General features: G+C 44.8%; 1 protein-coding gene across 1 annotated transcript; it reads right to left on the minus strand.

The window, feature by feature from the left end:
* Positions 1–436: 436 nt before the first annotated feature.
* Positions 437–5,058, minus strand: PRF1 (perforin 1). Its single transcript, XM_019954264.2, has 3 exons — positions 4,921–5,058; positions 2,847–3,386; positions 437–2,072 (listed from the first exon to the last, which is right to left on the minus strand). Exons 1-3 carry the CDS (start codon positions 4,929–4,931, stop codon positions 944–946), a joined length of 1,680 nt encoding a protein of 559 aa, XP_019809823.2. The 5' UTR covers positions 4,932–5,058; the 3' UTR covers positions 437–943.
* Between the last annotated feature and the right edge of the window lie 9,632 nt (positions 5,059–14,690).

The following is a 14,690-nucleotide window of genomic DNA, read 5'->3' on the forward strand; positions in this document are numbered from 1 at the left end:
AGCAGCAGGAGTCAAGCTGGGATTTCTAGTTACTTTAAGGAATTAGGAAAAGCTCCGGGCTCATGTTCCTGCCTGGGAACCTTTGGTTGTCGCAGAGATGCCCCTCCCCTGCCCCGACCCTGGATAAGACATGCCCTTCAGCTCATCCCAGACTTCACCATTCCCTCTTATCTCCCCACTCAGAGCTGAACATCCACTCGTGTTTATTCCTGTTTATGCTGCTCTTTCTCGAATCAGAGAGTTATGAGGAGACTGAGATATTTTGAGTCCTCCCCATTTTCAACAGAATTGGGAAAACAGTTAATTTATATTACTTGCCTGCCCCTGGGGTCAACCACCTGTTCTGTTGGGTCGGGTTGCTAAGGTCGGAGTCCATCTCCGAGGCTATGGCTGGGCTCTGTCGTCTCCTCTGCTACCACCACCACCACCATCATGGTCACCATCACATCACATTTATTGGTCAGACTGTGTACACAATGAGACAAGTCAAGACAGTCCTGGATTTTGGCTGAGAGGCAAAGCTTGGTGGGCCAAGAAAACAGAGTAACCGGAGCAGCTGGGGCCAAAGACGTTAGGTCTAATATGATGAAGAATTCACCACGCTAGAAGCGGGGCTGCGAGGGAATGGTGTAAGTGACACCAGGCAGCCTGGCGGGCACAGCGTCCGGGCTTTCTGCCCTGTCCCTGACCTGTAGGGCAGTGAAGCACTGGCTGCAGGGCCTGACCCAGCTCCACCTCCGTTCCTGGGCTCGAGAATATTAAAGAGCTAAGGCAGTTTGGACAGGGCTGAGGGCTGGCCTGTAAATCCAGCCACCTCATTGGAAGAAAAAAAGAAGTCTCAGTTTTCTGTCTGTCTAATGGAGATATGGAGATATAGGCCCTCTGGGTTCCTGCATGGGACCTTTCCAGTTTGGCACAGAGGTCCTCTCAGGACCCACTTCTCTCACCACACTGGCCCACTCCGGTTTCCTGGAGGATTCCCCAGAAGCCCTTGGGGGGCATACTGCAGGCACCTCTCCCCCGTCAGGTGAGGCAAGCATTTGACCTGATAGGAGAATTTCAGGAGACCGTGGTCCATGGGGCATGACACCTCATGTGAGCCAGACTTTGGGGTGCGGTCACAAGTGCCAAGAAGGTCATCGTCCCAGCCAGAGTCTGCATCCCAGACCTGCACCCTCAGGGGGCCCCCGGTGGCCAGGAGCACATCCCCGAAGTCCAGCCGCGTCATCCACCTGGGGTTGTTATTGTTCCATACTGTGGCGGTCCTCTGCTCCTGGCCGGCGAAGAAGACCTTCAGATAGGCGTCCGTGGCAGTGATCCAGTCTCCCCACAGATCTGATGCCTTGAAGTTCATGACCTCCAGGTGGGCCAGTCCCCTCTGCCGGGGACAGCAGTCCTGGGTGGTGGCTGCTGAACCAGGACATATGCACTGGCATGGGTTCTTCGGGTTCTTGTGTTGCCCCGGGGGGCACGGGCGGTTGCAGTCCCTCCAGCGTGCCCTGTCAGTCACGTACTTGCTCACGGCCTGCCTGAGGGCCTCCCGCCGCGGGTCCTGGCTCTCCACAAGCATGTGCAGAGGCTCCAGCGTGTAGTCCACCAGGCCAGGGCTGTCCTGCAGTGAGGCCACCCAGGCTGAGAACTGCTCGGGCCCAGCCTGGCTCCCGAAGAGCAGGTCATGCATGGTTGAGTGGTGGCCACCATCGACATTGGAATGGCGCTCCCGGTAGGCCTGGTGGAAGGAGGTCCCCACCTTGTGGTTCTTCTTCTTCTCCTCACATGCCTTGAACGATGGCGAGGCACTGGCCCTGTCGCTTATGCTGACCTCAGCCTCGACAGCCAGGCAGTCCTCGACCTCGCTGGCTGTGAGCCCCTCCAGGGCCAGCTCGCAGGTGCGCAGGGCGGTGAGGGCCGAGATGCGGCCGCCCAGCTCCATGGACCGGATGAAGTGGGTTCCGTAGCTGGAGATGAGCCTGTGGTAGTTGGGCTTGGTGGAGGTGTTGAAGTGGGGGGGCAGTGTCTTGAGGGCCCTCTTGAACTCAGGGTGTACTGGGGGAGTGTGCACCAGGTGAAAACTGAGAGGTGAGAAAAAAGCAGGTGAGCCCAGTGGCGGGCCCCTTTCAGTAACCCCCTTGAGATTGCCCAAGGTCGTATTAAATGTCAGAGCTAGGGCTTGAACCCAGGTGACGTGGCTGCAAAGCCCAAGCTCTGAATCACCCATCCAGCAGGAAAACCCACTCTGCCCATTGCCCCTTGGTAACCTAGATAGTTTGTATAGGTTTTTCTTACTCAAAGTTTGTTTTTTCTCTCAATTTTCTAATTTTAAAAGCAATGATACCCTACTGTTGGTAACCTTCTGGCTTTGGAGCCTAATCCTGTGGGCTTTGTCTGTCTGACTCTTGGGCTGGGTCCTGTGTGCTCAGGCTCCTGACAGCTCTGGCCATGCAGTCAGGAGGTGCCCTGTCTCACTGTGTGGGAAACATGGCCTTCCGTGAGAGAAATCAGGGTCGGTGACTCTAGGTCCCATGGAGACATGCATTTCTCAGGGTGACAAAGTCCCTGAGGACTTGGGGCGTGTCTACTTTTGTTCAACCTGTAGTCATAATTCCTAGCACAGAGCCTGAGAAGGCAGAAATGAAGAGTGCTTGAGTGGATGAAACAGGCCCAGGGAAGAGGGACTGAGCTGGGTCTCCTGCCCACTGGAAGCTGGCAATGCCCGAGAAAGAGGGGGTTTGGCATCTCCTCCTGGTGGAAGCAGCCTCCGGTCCCCACCTTACCCTTCCAGGACTCCCAGATCACCCTGAGTTTCCCGTTTCTTTTCTCAAGTCCCCTCCACCCCCAGTGCTCACCTGTAAAAGCGACACTCCACTAAGTCCATGCTGAAGCGGTAGTTGTCCTGGTGAGTCTTCTGGGCGGCGAAGTTGGCATCCTGGGAGTGGGAGCCCGCCACTGTCACACGGACATTAGCATTTGGCTTGGGAGACACGTCCAGCCCCACCTGCCAGTCGTTGCGGATCCTGTTGGCCGCCTCCCCAGCCACATCCTCGGTGGAGCGGCCCTCTAGCTTGACCACCCTGCGCTTGCAGCCCGCTCCGTGGGCACGCCAGTCGGTGATTGCCAGGGGCAGGCGCTGGAGGACATCCTTCTGCAGGGCATTGCGGCAGAGGGTGCAAGTGCCGTCGGGCCGCAGGAAACGCTGTGTGTCCACTGGGAACGAGCCTGAGCGCTGGAGGCTGGTCACATCCACGCCCTCCCCTGCCAGCCAGGAGCCCGGCACAAACTTGAGGGCGCGCTGGCACTCAGAGCGCGCGGCTGTGTAGCAGGGGGCAGGGGCAGGTGTGGGCAGAAGCAGGAGGATGCCAAGGAGGAGCACTCGGGCAGCCATGGAGCTGTGGAGACAGGGGGCATTTGGTCTCCCAGAAGCTGTGGGCAGGGGTGTGGAGGGTGGCCAACCCTTCCTCCAACTGTAGGTTATCAGGACATATGCGGTGGAGAGGGATGGAGATGCATCTCTCAAGTCACTGGACGTCAGAGCTGGTATGGCCTTTACAAATCTGGTCCACCCCCTGCATTGTATGGCTGGACCCAGACAGGGGAAGGGACTTGCCCAAGGTCACACAGCCAGGCGGAGACCTTACTAGGATTTCGAATAGGAATCCAGATGGATGGTTTTGTCCCCAGGACCACAGCTACTGTTGGTGGAGAGGGGTTCTGCATGCAGAGGAGGGGGCAGAGAGTAGTTGGACAAGATTTGAGGAGGAATTTGGGAACTCTAGGGTAGCCTGGATTCTGGAGAGGGATCATTTTGGATTCAAGAACAAGCCATGCTTTCTTTACCCACTCCACCTCTCTCACTCCACCCCCTCCCCCATTAAGCTCTTAGCAGTACTGGGGAAGAAATGAGGTTGCACATCACCATCTTCCTCCCCATTGTGCCTTAGGGGCCTCTCTCTGAGCTCATGGAAGAACATCAGCCTGAATTCTAGGATAAAAGCTGCCCGAGCACCTGTGTCCCTAGATCCAGTGTGGGGAGGAGCCATTCGGCTTGGTCTCCTCCTGATGCTCGTCTCCTCTTTGGCCTTCCCTGCCCGGCTCTGCGGAATTCTGCTCATATCTGTGAGCTGCCTGTCACTAAACACTAGCTAAAAGGTTCTTCCTCAATTGGAGGTGGCTCAGGAGCCTCACTGGGGCTGCTTATGAACTGGAATCTCCACTCTATCCCTGTCCAAACAGCTCCTCAGAGACCGCTCCCCTCTCGCACCTACCAGGGACAGCAGCTCGTTGGAGGCCCAGGGGATCATGGAGGGCAGGAACCTACCCTGCATTCTAGCTTGGAGCCTCCCATGCCTTCCCCAAAGGAGTGGCAAAATTCCAGGCAACACAGCAGGCCCCAGGGAGGTAAACAGGAGAAGGGGAGTCTTTGGAATGCCCTCAGATCATCTCACTTAGGGAGCCAGCATGGTTCATAACTTTAAAAAACTGACTCTGGGGACCTTCCCGGTGGTTTGGCAGATAAAGCTCTGTGCTTCCACTGCAGTGGGTGCAAGTTCGATCCCTGGTCGGGGAGCTAAAATCCCACATGTTGCATGATGTGGCCAAAAAATTATTACTCATTTCCACCCTGACCCCCATCATATTATCTCCCAGGGAGCCTGTTTCTGGACCCTTTTTAGTTTTAATTTGAAGGGGCCTTAAAGACGATGTACTCTAACCTCTTCATTTTGTATAACAGAAAACTGAAGCCCTGGGAGGGCGTGAAGCAGCCCAGAGAGTCAGTAGTAGAGCACAGTCTAGACACTGGCCTCTTGTCTTAAGGGACACAGCACTTCCTGCTCCATCAGGCTCTTCCCCAGACAGGCTTTTATGCCCCTCTGTCCCCACCCAGGGGCTCCCAGCCTCCCTGGCTCCCTGCTTCCTCCCTACCTGGAGTCCATGCTGAGATGCTCCTATGCAGACACCTCTCCCCACGGACAGCTCCTGAAATGGTGGCGCAGCCCCCCACACAGGCTCACCACACAGCTCATCACCCAGGCCACAGCTCACATCACGTCTGCTTCCTGCCCCGCCCCCACCAGCTCTAGTCACGGGTCCCTTGTGCTCTCACCCCCCCACCTCCTGCCACCGCCCACCGGCACCCACCCTGTCCTCTCCTCCCCATCCGGCTTGCTCACAGCCCTCAGGAAACAAGCGGTGAGGGCCAGAGGCTCATCTGCCATGCAGCGCTGCCTGGGGCATGGGAACCCGGGGCAAACAGGTGAGGTTCCGCGGGTGGAGCAAGAACACAGGGGTCTGAGAGCTTTGAGATTCAACTCTGGAGTTGATGACAGGCCAGCAGGAACAGTTTCCCTGCTTCTCCCCGCAGCATCGCATGTGTGAGCTGTAAGAGGCAGTATAGAGTAGGAGCTTGGAAACCAGGCTGCCTGTACTTGGGCCAGCTCGGTTGCCCAGTAGCTGTGTGGCCTGGTCAGCGTCTTTAGCCTCTCTGTGCCTCAGTTTCCTCATCTCAAAATGGGGCTACTCTTAGTGTAGACCCCATGGGTTATGAAGATTTGAAGGGTTACTATGTGTGAAGCGCTCAGACCAGCGCCTGGCCCTCTGTGAGTATTAAAGCATGTGACCATTCCTTCCTCCCAGGGCAGTGGGGAGAAAATAAATTCTTGTTCAGACCTCTTTGCCCACTTCCTGCCCACACCTGCAGCCCAGCCCCAGGGCCAGGTTCTGGACTCCAAACACATGTTCCAGGACAGCATCTCCTGCTCCTCAGTCTGTGAGAACCAGTGGCCTCGCTGGTTTCCAGCCTCCACGCTCTGGTCTGGAATAGTACCCATAGCGTGGATGGGTGGACAGCTGTGTGACCCCGTTGGGGAGAGAGATGTGGGTGGGACCAGGGGCCCGGGGTCTTCTCCAACTTCTGTCTTTACCTGAGGTTTCCATGGGTTGAGTGACTCACAGACCAACTTCTGGGAGTGGGGGCAACATCATAGTGGTCTGAGGCGGAGATAGCTCGTTAAGTGGGGCACCGTTCTTTTGAGTTCACCCCCCAACCGCATCAGTAACAGGAAAAAATAGCCACAGGCCCCAGACCACGTGTGACACCACTGGATGGCTCATTCTTCCGAGTTTATGCCCCCTGCTGTGTCCCCTGCTCTTACAGGAACTGGGGCTTAAGCCCTCTTCTTGAAACCCAGCCCTATCTCCTCCCCACGATGTTCCCCTTTCTCTCTTAGAATTTACAGCCTCCTGACCCCCTTCTAGCTCCTGCCCACAGCCAAGGTCAGATATCCAGGCTGTGGAGTTCAGTTTTGCCTGTGTTCAGAAGACCAGCTTAAAGAGCGTGGAACCCCGTAGAAAATCTGTAGGAAGACAAAGGGGTGATAGGGGATACTGGTTCCAATCCCAACTTCAGTGTAGGCTTGCTGCGTGACTCTTGGCAGTAGAGTTTACACACCTTTCTAGGTTCGCTTCCTCATCTATAAAATCAAAGAGAGGACTTTGAAATTTCTAGGGATCCTTAGGCTTCTAATGATGAAATGTGCACTTGGCAGTTTTCATCTGGTGTGTAAAGTAGCTAATGTCCAAGACATGCTGGTGAGGGGCAGTCCGTGAAAGAGCAGTGATGACATTGACATTCGCAACTTCTGATGACAGCTGTCCTCTCCAACTGAAACTTCGCACTTGAAATGTGTTTTAATCACAGTTTTTCCCGAGAGACATTAAGTTGCAATTTTCAGAAACCATCTGTATGGTTTATTGTTAACAACTTTGTTGAAATATAATTCACGTACCATACAATGCACCCATTTAAAGTATATAATTCAGTGGGTTTTAGTGCATTCACAGAATTGTGCAGCCATCACCACCATCAATTTTAGAACATTTTCATCACTTCCTCAGAAAAACCATGTACCTATTAGCCGTCACTGCTCATTTCCCCGGATACCAATCTACTTTCTGGCTCTGTGGATTTTCCTTTTAACTGAATCATACAAGGTATGACTTTTTGTATCTGTAGTATCATTCCACATATTTCCAAGGTTCGTCCAAGTTGTAGAATGTATCAAAACTGCCTGCCTTCTATGGCTGAATAATATTCTGTTGTGTGGACATACCACATTTGTTTATCCATTTATCATTTGATGGATGTTTTGGTTGTTTTCACTTTCTGGCTATTGTGAATAATGCTGCTATGAGCATTTGCATACAAATTTTTTGTGTGTGAGCATATGTTTTCATATGTCTTGGATCTACATGTAGGAGTGGAATTGATGGGTCTATAGTAACTCTTTAGGAACCATTTTCCTATGTGCCCCATTTTACATTCCCACTAGCAGCATGCAAGGTTCCAGTTTCTCCACATCCTTGTTATTATCTGACTTTCTGACTGTAGCCACTCTTGTGTGTATGAAGTGTTGTCTCATTGTGGTTTCAATTTGCATTTCTCCAACGGCTAATGATGTTGAGCATCTTTTCATTTGTTTATTGGTCACTTGCGTGTCTTCTTCCCCACTCCAGTACTCTTGCCTGGAAAATCCCATGGATGGAGGAGCCTGGTGGGCTGCAAGTCCATGGGGTCGCAAAGAGTCGGACACGACCGAAGCGACTTCACTTTCACTTTTCACTTTCATGCATTGGAGGAGGAAATGGCAACCCACTCCAGTGTTCTTGCCTGGAGAATCCCAGGGACGGGGGAGCCTGGTGGGCTGCCGTCTATGGGGTCGCACAGAGTCGGACACGACCGAAGCGACTTAGCAGCAGCAGTGTGTCTTCTTTGGAGAAATGTCTATTTGAGTCCTTTGCCCATTTTTGAATTGGGTTATTTGTCTTTTTATGATTGATTTATGATAGTTCTTTATCTACTTCAGAGTCTAGACCCTTTTCAGGAATGTGATTTGCAAATATATTCTCCTATTCTATGAGTTGTTTTTTCACTCACTTGATGGTATCTTTCAAAGCATGAATGTTTTTAATTTTGATGAAGTCCGACTTACCTATTTTTTCTTTTGTTGTTTATACTTTTAATGTTGTATCTAAAAATCTTTGCTTAACCAAGGTCATGAAGATTTAATCATGTTTTCTTCTAAGAGTCTTATAGTTAACTCTAACATTTAGGCCCATGATCTACTTGGAGTATTGTCCAACTACATTCTTTTGCATGTGGATATGAATTTATACGAGCTTCCCTCATGGCTCAGTTGGTAAAGAATCTGCCTGCAATGCAGGAGACCCACGTTCGATTCCTGGGTTGCGAAGATCCCCTTGAGAAGGAAATGGCAACCCACTCCAGTATTCTTGCCTGGAGAATCCCATGGACTGAAGAGCCTGGCGGGCTATAGTCCATGGGGTTGCAAGAGTTGGACACGACTTGGTGACTATCATCTCATCTCTCACATGGAGTTATATATTTATTTATATATATTTATATTTATCTATCTATCTACATAGATATATAAAGGTCACAAAATGTTTACTCTTGACAGAAAAACTTCATGGATACTCTAGTAGAACGCATGAGAAAGATATTGATCCTGATGGTATCTACCTGCATAAACTATACCTACAGTAGACATGAACCATAATCAAAGAGAGATCCTTTAACAAATCCAGTGTTTAGACTGTACTTACTGTGCTTATTTTAGAGATCCAGAATGTAGTCCCAGACAGTGTTCCCTTCATCCTGTCGTCATTCTTCATTCTCTTTTCCTTACAGATTTGTGGAACTTTGGGATTCTTCCTCAAATGAGTTATCCATAGTTATGCTCGAGTCCCCATCTTTAGTTTCATTAAATAAATTGGAGTTTTTCCCACTTTCTCCATGCTGTGGCAGAGTTTGTGGAAGGCTCAGTCTTTGTAGTTGGGTAGATTTGTAGATTTGTAACTGTAGGGTCCATGTCTTCAATAGCTCTATCTGATTTTCTGGCTTTTTTTTTTAAATCTGATATTGGTTTTGGCAAGTTACATTTTTTTAGGACACCTTGTCTGTAAAACTTCACACTTGTAGACATGAAGTTGTTTACAATTGTCTCTTTCTCTTAAAACTTTTTTTTTTGAATCAGTAGCAATACCCCTTTAAAAGATGGTAATTTTTATTATGGTTTTTCTCTTTTTTCTAGATCAGTTTTGTTAAAGATTTTCATTACTTTTCTCAAAGAATCTGCTCTTGGCTTTATTCATCTTCTTTATTGTATCATTATTTTCCATTTTGTTCATTTTATTCTTATCTTTTTATTTGCTTCCTTCTTCCTGTATTCTTTGAACTTTTGTGGTTCTTTTTCTAATTTCTTGAGTTGAATCCTTAGTTCATTAATTTTCAGTCTTTTTTTTAACTGATGTATAATTGACATGTAAACATTAGTTTCAGGGGTACAACATAACAATTTGATGTGTATATATTGTGAAATCGTTACTACATTAAGTCTAGTTAACATCCGTCACCCTGCTTAGTTACAAAATCTTTTTTTACTTGTGATGAGAACTTTAAAGATCTATTTTTTTTAAGTTTCAAATAACAGTATAGTACAATTAACTATAGCCACCATGCTGTAGATTATATCCCCATGACTTACTTATTTTATAGCTGGAAGTTTGTACCTTTTGACCTCCTTCACTCATCTCATTGACCCTCCAACCCCACCAATTTATTCTCTGAATATATGAATTTGGCTTTTTTTAAAAAAAATGAGTCCATATATAAATACGATCATATGGTATTTGACGTTCTCTGACTTATTTCACTTATCATAATGTCCTTAAGATCCATCCATGCTGTTGCAAATGGCAAAATTTCCTTCTTCTTTATGGCTAAAGAATAATTATATGTGTATATAAAATTATAAGATGCTGGGAGGGATTGGGGGCAGGAAGAGAAGGCGACGACAGAGGATGAGATGGCTGGGTGGCACCACCGACTTGATGGACAGGAGTTTGAGTAAGCTCCCAGAGTTGGTGATGGACAAGGAGGCCTGGCATGCTGTGATTCATGGGGTCGCAAAGAGTCGGACACGACTGAGCGACTGAACTGAACTGATAAAATTATATATATATATCCACTCATCCATTGGTGGACACTTAATGTTGTTTCCGTATCTTGGCTATTGTAAAGGATACTGCAGTGTGCATGGGCATGCAGATGACTTCTCAAGTTGGTGTTTTTGTTTTCTTTGAACAAATACCCAGAAGTGGAATTACTGGATTAGACTTTCTTCTTTTTTAATGTAAGCACTTAAGCTTCTATGAATCTTTCTAACTGCATCTCTAAAGTTTTGAAATATTTTCATTATTGCCTAGTTTTTTCATATTTTCTAAATTTCCTTATGATTTTTCTTTGACCTATGAGTTTTTTTTTTTTAAGTGTGCTTTTTGCATTTTCAGGAAAATGGAATTTTAAATGCTTTCTTTTGCTTATGGCTTTCTAACATAGTTGCATTGTAGTTGGAAACATGTTGTCTATATGACAACCATTCTTTGATGGTTGTTGAAATCTTCTCTGTGGTCTACTGAATCTGCAGTTTTTGTAAATGTTCCTGTGTACTTGAGAAGAATATCTCTTTGCTAATTTTTGGATGTAGGGTTCTATATTCAAATCTTTGGTTTTGTTGATACACTAATTACTGAGAGAATCATGTAAAATCTGCCATTGTGAAGACAGTGTTCAAGGTCTGTAACTTTCTCTCTGCATCTAGAATTCTGCCAATTTTAGCTTTGTGTTTTGAGGCTGTTTTATGAAACAAGTGTAGTGTCGTTTCATCTCAGTGAATTTAATTCTTTGTTTAATTGCCCTTTTAATCCCAAATAATGTTTTTGCCACAGTATCCATTTTGTCTCATATTAATAAAACTATCCTAACTTTAAAAAAACTATATTTTTAAACTGTGCTAGATCACATGTAACATAAAATTTACCCTCTTAATCATTTTTAACTGTATCAACTTTCTTCTCATTAGTATTCACTATGGAGATTGGGTTTCCCTGGTGGCTCAGTGCTAAAGAATCCACCTGCAATGCAGGAGATATAGAAGACGTGGGTCTGATCCCTGGGTTGGGAACATCTCCCAGAGGAGGGAATGTCAACCCACTCCAGTATTCTCGCCTGGTGAATCCTGTGGACAGAGAAACCTGGCGGGCTATAGTTCATGGGGTCACAAAGAGTGCGACACAACCAAAACGACCATGAACTCACACACTGAGATCCTCTATCTTAACTTTCAAACTCCCTGTGTTCCTATGTTTTAAGTGGGTCTCTGCTAAACATAATTAGATTTTGTTTTGTCATCCAATTTGAGTAACTACATAACTGCATTAAGTCCATTTACATTTATTGATTATTGTTAAGAGTTGATCTCTACCATCGTGGGTTATATTTTTTTTCCTTGTACTGCTTTTTCTGTGCTTCCCTTTCCCCACTCCTTTCCTGCCAACCAATTCTTTTAGATTGACTAAATTTTGAAAGAAAAAGTACATTCTTTTTTTTCTCTAATGGTTTAGTTCTTAAAATCTTTCTGATTTTTTGTGGTTACCCATAAAACTGCTAATAACATCCATTCTTTGTAAGTATCTTTCTAGGGATACTTAGTATACTATTGGAGAAGGCAATGGCATCCCACTCCAGTACTCTTGCCTGGAAAATCCCATGGATGGAGGAGCCTGGTAGGCTGCAGTCCATGGGGTCGCTAGGGTCGGACACAACTGAGCGACTTCACTTTCACTTTTCACTTTCATGCATTGGAGAAGGAAATGGCAACCCACTCCAGTGTTCTTGCCTGGAGAATCCCAGGGACGGGGGAGCCTGGTGGGCTGCCGTCTATGGGGTCGCACAGAGTCGGACACGACTGAAGCAACTTAGCAGCAGCAGCAGCAGTATACTATTACCTAAAATCACCCTTTCTCATTCTGAGGGTTATTTTTTTCCCCAGTATTTTAGTTCTAGCTTACTTTTTCTCTACTAAATTAATCACTATTAATACACTCAAAGTTTGTTTATATTTCCGTACACATTTACCAGTTTCTTTGCTCATTATTCTCTGGGCTTCCTTTGAGGATAATTCTGCTTTTTCTTAAAGTGTGCCCGTTAGAAGGGTTTTCAATGGGTGTCTCCGGTGGTACACACTCTCAGTTTCTGTCTACCCAAAATGTCTTTGTTTCACCCTTGTCTTTGCATCATGATTTCAGCTGACTGATGCTTTGAAGTTATTGCTGGTTGGCATGTCTCAGCTCTTTGAAGTTTTTTTTTTTTTTTCACTGTTTCTGGCTTCCATTGTGGCTGTAGTTTAATTGTTTTCCTTTTATAGAGAATTTTCTTTTTTGTGTGCAGAGGAGGGACTGTTTTTAAGAGATTTTCATTTTTGATTTTCTGAAATTGTACAGCAAAGTGTGTATCCAGATATGAATTGGTTTTAATTGATCTTGTTCGGGATTTATTCTTCTTGCACCTGAGGATTCACATCTTTCATCATTCTAAAAATCATCTTGGCTGTTATCCCATGTATCCCATCTCCCTCATTGTCTCTATTTTTGACTTTTGGAATGCCAATTAGCAGCAGAATAGGCCTTTTCCTTCTCTCTTCCTGATCTGTTATACTCTTTCTTATTGTCTACTGTTCGTCTCTCTGTACTGTGTTCTCATTATTTTTCTCCAGTTCTTTGTTTCAGTTCACTGATTCTTAATTTAGCTTTGTCTAATTTGCTATTTAATTCATCCATCAAGGTTTTGTTTTGAGGTATGGCTAAATTTATTTATTTTTATTGTGTTTTTCTCTTTTTATTTTTCAGAAGGTAATTTGGACAAGTCTCACATTTTCTTAAAAGACCACAGGTATACTGAACTGATAAAACGTATGGGGTTTAGAGTTGGTTTGGAGCTCAGATCCCAGCTCAGTGACTTATCTTTAGCAAGTGAATTAATTTCTTCAAACTTTTTAGTTTCCTCATTTTTTTAAAAGATAAACTTGATGTATTAATGATATTTCATCATCAAATACCAACATCTTAGGGTATAATCTATACTTTTGAGTAAAAAGACTACTGGGTTATGAGATATGTTTAAGGATTAGAAGCCTGTTACAGTCACATCAACAAAACTGCTAGAGACTGTGGCAGGTGAGGAAGAATTCTAGTTTGGAGAGATGTGGAGATCTGAAAAAAAAAGAAAAGGAAAAAACCTACAAGAGCAAAATTTAGATATGAATATACATTTTTTCTTCAGTAAACATTTTACTTTTTCCTATTATTATGACTTGCTTAAATTAACATTTTAAAAGTGAAATTTATTTATTTCAAAAATTAAAAACAATATTATTGGAGTAAAGTCAGTTTTAGTTTCCTCATCTTAAAAATGGGGTAACAGTAGCACATAGCTCACAGAGTTATTTTAGGGACCAAATAACACATGAAAAACACATAACATAATACCAGGTATAACATAGAAAATATCAGCTACTATCTAAAATCCCTGAAAAGTCCCCACTGCCTGTGGGGAAATCTAGAACTGAGATTTTAGCCTAGGTAATACATTCACCATGATGCAAAAATCAAAGCAATAAAAAGATATACAGTGAATAAACTTCCTGATCCTTTCCCCGCCTGCCTAACCCTCTAATTTATGTTCACAGGTGCCACTTTTTTCTTTTCTTTTTTCTTTTTTGAGTTTTTTTGGTATCTTCTCAGATTTTTTTCCACACTAATATAAGCAAATACTCGTAAAATTTTTTATTTTCTCTCCTCACACAAAAGAAAACATGTTATACATATTGCTTTGCACTTTGATTTTGTTATTAAATAATATTCTTTGAAGATATTTACATATCAGCATATAGAGAGTTTCCTCATTCTTTTATTTTTTAAACACTTGCATAGTATTTTATTATGTAGATGAACCATAATTTGGCCAGCCTCCTGTTGATGGACATTTGAGTTGTTTATAGTCTTTTGCTCTTACAAACAATGCTGGAGTGAATAATCTTGTACATATCTCATTTTGCATATTTGTAGGTATATCTGTGTATAAATTTCCAGAGGTTGAATTGTTAGATCAGAACCTTATACATGTTAAATTTATGTTTACATACACACATGTGTATACATATACATATATATATTAAGCATATACATATAGAGTATATATATGCACACACACACACATGGCTGCCGTCCATGGGGTCTTAAAGACTGAATGACTGAACAACAATATATACACATACATATATATGTATATTTATATATACCCTCCATAAGTTTGACATCAATTTTTGTTCTTACAGCAATGCATGTGTAGGCCTGTTTTCCTTAGTCTTATCTGTAGAATATGTGGTCAAACTTCCCGATTTTTGTTTAGTTCATTTTTACTTTCTTTTTTCTTTTTTGGCCATGTCACATGGCATGTGGGATCTTAGTTCCATGACCAGGAATTGAACCTGTTTCCCCTTCAGTAGAAGTATGGAGTCTTAACAACTGGACTGCCAGGTCCCTCATTTTTCACTTTCAGTGATTTATTTTTTACTTATAAACTCTCTGTTTCATTCTGTTCCAGCTTTTGTGATAATGTTTTCCATTCCTTTAAAAAATTTTGAAAACATTAACACATACTCATTTAGAATTTTATGTCAAGTCATGCCAATACCTGGCACCCTTGGTGCATCAACTGCTTTGTGTTGTTATGTCAATTCAATCTCCCCTCTTAGTGGCTTGTATCTTTGAGCGTT

The sequence above is a fragment of the Bos indicus genome, chromosome 28 (genome assembly GCF_029378745.1).
Source record: "Bos indicus isolate NIAB-ARS_2022 breed Sahiwal x Tharparkar chromosome 28, NIAB-ARS_B.indTharparkar_mat_pri_1.0, whole genome shotgun sequence".
In the NCBI taxonomy this organism is placed as follows: domain Eukaryota; kingdom Metazoa; phylum Chordata; class Mammalia; order Artiodactyla; family Bovidae; genus Bos; species Bos indicus.

Coding starts and splice junctions, on each gene's coding strand:
- PRF1 (XM_019954264.2), bottom strand. Junction 2,073..2,846: donor GTGGAGTGTCGCTTTTACAG/GTGAGCACTGGG, acceptor CTCACCTCTCAG/TTTTCACCTGGTGCACACTC.